The 6,082-nt window shown below is 47.2% G+C and overlaps 1 protein-coding gene across 3 annotated transcripts in view; it reads left to right on the plus strand.

Moving 5' to 3' along the window:
• Window positions 1-4,963, plus strand: part of LOC121292915 (mucin-2-like) — a 28,972-nt gene extending 24,009 nt beyond the window's left edge. For all 3 annotated transcript variants that reach the window (XM_041215399.1, XM_041215398.1, XM_041215400.1), the window contains one exon: window positions 2,408-4,963. In XM_041215399.1, the coding sequence (XP_041071333.1) occupies window positions 2,408-4,107 (1,700 nt within the window). In that variant the 3' untranslated portion in view covers window positions 4,108-4,963. The remainder of the gene's footprint in view (window positions 1-2,407) is intronic.
• Window positions 4,964-6,082: the final 1,119 nt, after the last annotated feature.

Genomic DNA, 6,082 nt, shown 5'->3' on the forward strand with positions numbered 1-6,082 from the left:
GACAAGGGTTGTTGTCTGGCGCACTGACCTCTACCTCGCGGAGGCTGAGCATCAACTCGCAGACACTTCCTCCTACCTCTCCCTGGACCATGACCCCACCACTGAACATCAAGCCATTGTTTCCCGAACTGTCACTGACCTCATCTCCTCTGGGGATCCTCCTCCCACAGCTTCCAACCTGATAGTCGCCCAACCTCGGACGGCCCGCTTCTATCTCCTACCCAAAATCCACAAACAGAACTCCCCGGTAGACCGATCGTCTCAGCTTGCTCCTGCCCCACAGAACTCATTTCTCGTTATCTTGACTCCCTTCTCTCTCCCCTTGTCCAGTCCCTTCCCACCTACATCCGTGATTCCTCTGACACCTTACGTCACATCAACAATTTCCAGTTCCCTGGCCCCAACCGCTTCCTCTTCACCATGGACGTCCAATCCCTTTACACCTCCGTCCCCCACCAGGATGGTCTGAAGGCCCTTAGCTTCTTCCTCAAACAGAGGCCCGAACAATCCCCATCCACCACTACTCTCCTCCATCTGGCTGAACTTGTTCTCATGCTGAACAATTTCTCCTTCAACTCCTCTCACTTCCTCCAAACAAAAGGTGTGGCTATGGGTACCCGCATGGGCCCCAGCTATGCCTGTCTCTTTATGGGGTATGTGGAACATTCCTTGTTGCAGTCCTACTCCGGCCCCCTTCCACAACTCTTTCTCCGGCACATCGATGATTACTTTGGTGCCGCTTCATGCTCTCGTCGGGACTTGGAAAAATTTATTATTTTGCTTCCAATCTCCACCCCTCCATCATTTTCACGTGGTCTATCTCTGACACTTCCCTTCCCTTCCTTGACCTCTCTGTCTCAATCTCTGGTGATAGACTGTCCACCAATATCCATTACAAACCCACCGACTCCCACAGCTACCTCGACTACAGCTCCTCACACCCCGCTTCCTGTAAGGACTCCATCCCATTCTCTCATTTCCTTTGCCTCCGTCGCATCTGTTCCAATGATGCCACCTTCAAAAACAGTTCCTCTGACACGTCCCCCTTCTTCCTTAACCGAGGTTTTCCACCCACGGTCGTTGACAGGGCTCTCAACCGTGTCCGGCCCATTTCCCGCGCATCCGCCCTCACGCCTTCTCCTCCCTCCCAGAAACATGATAGGGTCCCCCTTGTCCTCACTTATCACCCCACCAGCCTCCGCATTCAAAGGATCATCCTCCGCCATTTCCACCAACTCCAGCATGATGCCACCACCAAACACATCTTCCCTTCACCCCCCCCATCGGCATTCCGTAGGGATCGCTCCCTCCGGGACACCCTGGTCCACTCCTCCATCACCCCCTACTCCTCAACCCCTTCCTATGGCATCACCCCATGCCCACGCAAAAGATGCAACACCTGCCCCTTCACTTCCTCTCTCCTCACCGTCCAAGGGCCCAAACACTCCTTTCAAGTAAAGCGGCATTTCACTTGCATTTCCCCCAACTTAGTCTACTGCATTCGTTGCTCCCAATGTGGTCTCCTCTACATTGGAGAGACCAAACGTAAACTGGGCGACCGCTTTGCAGAACACCTGCGGTCTGTCCGCAAGAGTGACCCTAACCTCCCTGTCGCTTGCCATTTTAACACTCCACCCTGCTCTCTTGCCCACATGTCTGTCCTTGGCTTGCTGCATTGTTCAGTGAAGCCCAACGCAAACTGGAGGAACAACATCTCATCTTCCGACTAGGCACTTTACAGCCTTCCGGACTGAATATTGAATTCAACAACTTTAGGTCGTGAGCTCCCTCCCCCATCCCCACCCCCTTTCTGTTTCGCCCTTCCTTTTTTTTCCAATAAATTATATAGATTTTTCTTTTCCCACCTATTTCCATTATTTTTAAATATCTTAAAATCTTTTATGCTCTCCCCACCCCCACTAGAGCTATACCTTGAGTGCCCTACCATCCATTCTTAATTAGCACATTCGTTTAGATAATATCACCAACTTTAACACCTATGTGTTCTTTTGTTCTATTGTTGTTGACATCTTTTGATGATCTGCTTCTATCACTGCTTGTTTGTCCCTAAAACCACCCCCCCCCCCCCACTTCTCTCTCTCTCTCTCTCTCTCCCTCCGCGCCCCCCCCCCCCCCCACACACAACTTAAACCAGCTTATATTTCAACTCTTTCTTGGACTCAAACTCAAGTTCTGTCGAAGGGTCATGAGGACTCGAAACGTCAACTCTTTTCTTCTCTGCCGATGCTGCCAGACCTGCTGAGTTTTTCCAGGTAATTCTGTTTTTGTTTCAGCAAAATGCAATGTGGGGGTAATTCTATCTGAAAATCTCCAATTCGCAGAGTTACCATATTTCACTATCTTGTATTTCAGAAACACACAGACGTTTTATTCTTTTTTCACACAGATCTAACAAGTATGAAGGAGTTGGATGAGTCCATGAAAGAAACACATTCTCACAGAGGGAAAGAATCATCAGATAATGGAATTTCTCCAGAACTGCTCAAAAATCTTACATCTAATCTTGTTCCTACCCAAATAACCACCCGTCAGTCAACAGCAGTCATCGCTCTTCAAACAACCACAGTTCAGCCAACAACTTCTTTCACCCATACAAAATTTTCCACTTTCCCAGTGATCACCAAACAGTTAATGATGACTGGGACACTCCCAATGTCAATGACAGCCACTCCACTGCTAACCACTCTCTCATTGGCTACTGACAAGTCAAAGACAACTACCATTCTCCCAACTACCCAGTCAACAACAACTTCTGGCTTCCTAACCAATCTGCCATTGACTGCTACCCAGCTAACAAGAACCAATCGCCAGACTACTCTTTCAATGATCACTATGCAGCCAACGACAAACACCAACTTCCCAACTACTCTTCCAGTCACCATCTCTCCGACAACAGCCACCACTCTCCCAGTGACCACCACTCCGACAACAACCACCGCTCTCCCAATCACCACCACTCAGATGATTACAACCACCACTCTCCCATTGACCACCACTCGGATGACTACAACCACCACTCTCCCAGTGACCACCACTCCAACAACAACCACTGCTCTCCCATTGACCACCACTCAGATGACTACAACCACCGCTCTCCCAGTGACCACCACTTCAACAACAACCACTGCTTTCTCAGTGACCACCACTTCAACAACAACCACCGCTCTCCCAGTGACCACCACTTCGACAACAACCACCGCTCTCCCAGTGACCACCACTTCGATAACAACCACCGCTCTCCCAGTGACCACCACTTCGACAACAACCACCACTCTCCCAGTGACCACCACTCTGACAACAACCACCGCTCTCCCAGTGACCACCACTCCGACAACAACCACCGCTCTCCCAGTGACCACCACTCCGACAACAACCACCGCTCTCCCAATGACCACCACTCCGACAACAACCACCGCTCTCCCAGTGACCACCACTCCGACAACAACCACCGCTCTCCCAGTGACCACCACTCCGACAACAACCACCGCTCTCCCAGTGACCACCATTTCAACAACAACCACCGCTCTCCCAGTGACCACCACTTCAACAACAACCACCACTCTCCCAGTGACCACCTCGTCAACAACAACCACCGCTCTCCCAGTGACCACCACTCAGAGAGCAGCTGCCACTCTCCCAGTGACCACCACTCAGACAACAACCACCGGTCTCCCTGTGACCACCACTCTCCCAGTCAAAAACATTCAGACAACGACAACCACCCTCCCGACTACTACTAATGTCTCATCAACAAAGTTGATACCAAAGATGATTCAACAATCCACTGTATCAAGGATTCCAGTTTCTAAAACACCATTCATTGGGATTATAACTGTAGTATCAAGTAATGGAAGAAACAAAGCACTGGACCAAAAACAAAATTTGGGAGGTCAGGTAAAATCTGCAGAGAAAAGGGAAGAGTCAGAAGTGGCAGTTCAGAGTGGACTAATTGCTGCTTTATTATTTGGGTTATTATTTCTAATAATAGTTATGATTGTGATAAGTAAACGAATATCAGAGTCATATAATAGAAGGCACTATACCAGAATTGATTACCTAATAAATGGAATGTATATAGATGCATGAAGTAAAGTTTTCCAGAAGAATCAATTTTGTTCCGTTTTGAACAAACTTGGACTTAAAGGAAAAGCCTAGTATAACAAAAGCATTTATTACATTTTTTTTTAGAAGTGATGTGTACATATGGCTTATTTTCTCTTCTAGCTCTGCTCATTGGATGTAGGGAATGGAATAAAGCAGAAGCTACATATACAAGTCATTTAAGACTTAAATAGTTCATGAACTGGATTTAATGCTCCACAGCCAGCGGGGTCGGGGGGGCAAGTTAAACCCAGCAGGCAGCCAGCTCACATTCTGCACACCCTCCCTGACCCCCAGTGCAGTTATATCAGTGGCGGAGACAGGTGTTGGGCAGCCTGTCCACCAATGGGCCAGTTGAGGCCCTTAAGTGGTATTAATTACCACTTGCTTTAACCGATGCAGGAGCGGCCTGCACTAAATGGCCAGCCTGGCAGTTTTCTCTGTGTAGACTGGTGGCAGGCAAGGGGTCTCCTCCTCAATGAGCCCCTTGTGAACATTGGAGGCCCCCTCCAATGTTTAAATCCTCTCCACCAATCTTTCAGCTCCTTGCCCCCCAGTTGACCTGCTTCTGGCACACCCTCCCTGCTACCCCATCACACTTGCTTCTCTCCAGGGATCCAGCAATGGTCCCCGGTGAAGGCCCCAGCGTAATATTGGCAGTGGCCACCACTCTCCGTGCTGCTGCCTGTACTGTACAGTTGCCAGCCTCTGGTTCATCGGTCCTGGAGAGATGACAGCCTCTGGTTGGCCAGCAGCACTCTAGGCAGGACATCCTGCCTGCACTCTATTAAAGGTCAAATGGCTGCGGTTTCGCCATTCTTCCCCCTCAATGACTTTTAAACTGGTGTTGGGGGAAGGGGTGGGGGGGGTGGGGGGGTGGATTGGTGGGGGTGAACTCTGGCCCCATATTTTTGTTTTGTTGCTTCCAACCAGAAGTTCAACTATTTTTGTTGACTTGTGTCTGTGATGTAAAACAATGATCTTTATTAGGAATTTGGTGAAGTCTGGATAAATTTAAAATCCCATAAATTATAAAATATTGATGGATCATTTATTGAAAAATCCAAAAACTTTTAATTAAAAAAATTGATACTGAGCAAGTAGGTATAGCACCAGTCTTTTCATTGACAAGTCATGTGGTATTTGCTTCTGTCCCAGAGTACGGAGCATGAACTTGAAAGGAGTGAATACCCATGCATTTTACTGAAAGATTCATGATGCTCAATACTAATATTAATTAGTCAAGGGGGAAATTAGGTTATAACCCATCTCACATCCTTCTTTCACCTCTCAATCACCCTACCTCATATTTACATTCATTTTATTGCAGTAGAAGCGGGGGGAGAGGGAAAGGGTCAATGGATAGTGATCAGGAGTGAGAAACATAGCATATTTTTCTTCAGGAACACAAGGGCATTGAGGCTAACTATATTAACCTACTAACATTCACACTGCAATTCAATTACTATTTTACTGTAAAAACAATAGTTCTTGGACACCGCCAAGGTTGTGGAGTAACAGGAAAGAATTGAATATGAACTAGTGACAGATGCCAAGCTTGAGTTTTAATATTTTAAAGTGCAAGAGGAAGGAAAGACTATAGTGCAGGGGAAGTTCCATGGCATGAGACTGTAGAAGGGAATGAGTCAAAGGAAGGAAGATTAGTTTTGACTCCAACACATTAAAGATGTATTACAGTTGAATCAGGCGAGGTATGTAACAGGTGCCTGATCTGTTTCCATCCATTTAAATTCACTCTCTTGGTATTCTGCAGCATAAAATAAAGATTTGTAAATGTGAAAAATATTTCAGATCCTATTCTTTAAATTCTTAATTCATTATAAGTGTGCCATGGAACAGTGGAACGTATGTTCTATTTCCTACCACTGCATTTGAGATAATCTAAGTTATTTAATTGTGGGTGGGGAGGCACTGAGTGTTCACTGGACATCTCCCCACT

This window comes from Carcharodon carcharias, chromosome 21 (assembly GCF_017639515.1).
Source record: "Carcharodon carcharias isolate sCarCar2 chromosome 21, sCarCar2.pri, whole genome shotgun sequence".
NCBI classification, from domain to species: domain Eukaryota; kingdom Metazoa; phylum Chordata; class Chondrichthyes; order Lamniformes; family Lamnidae; genus Carcharodon; species Carcharodon carcharias.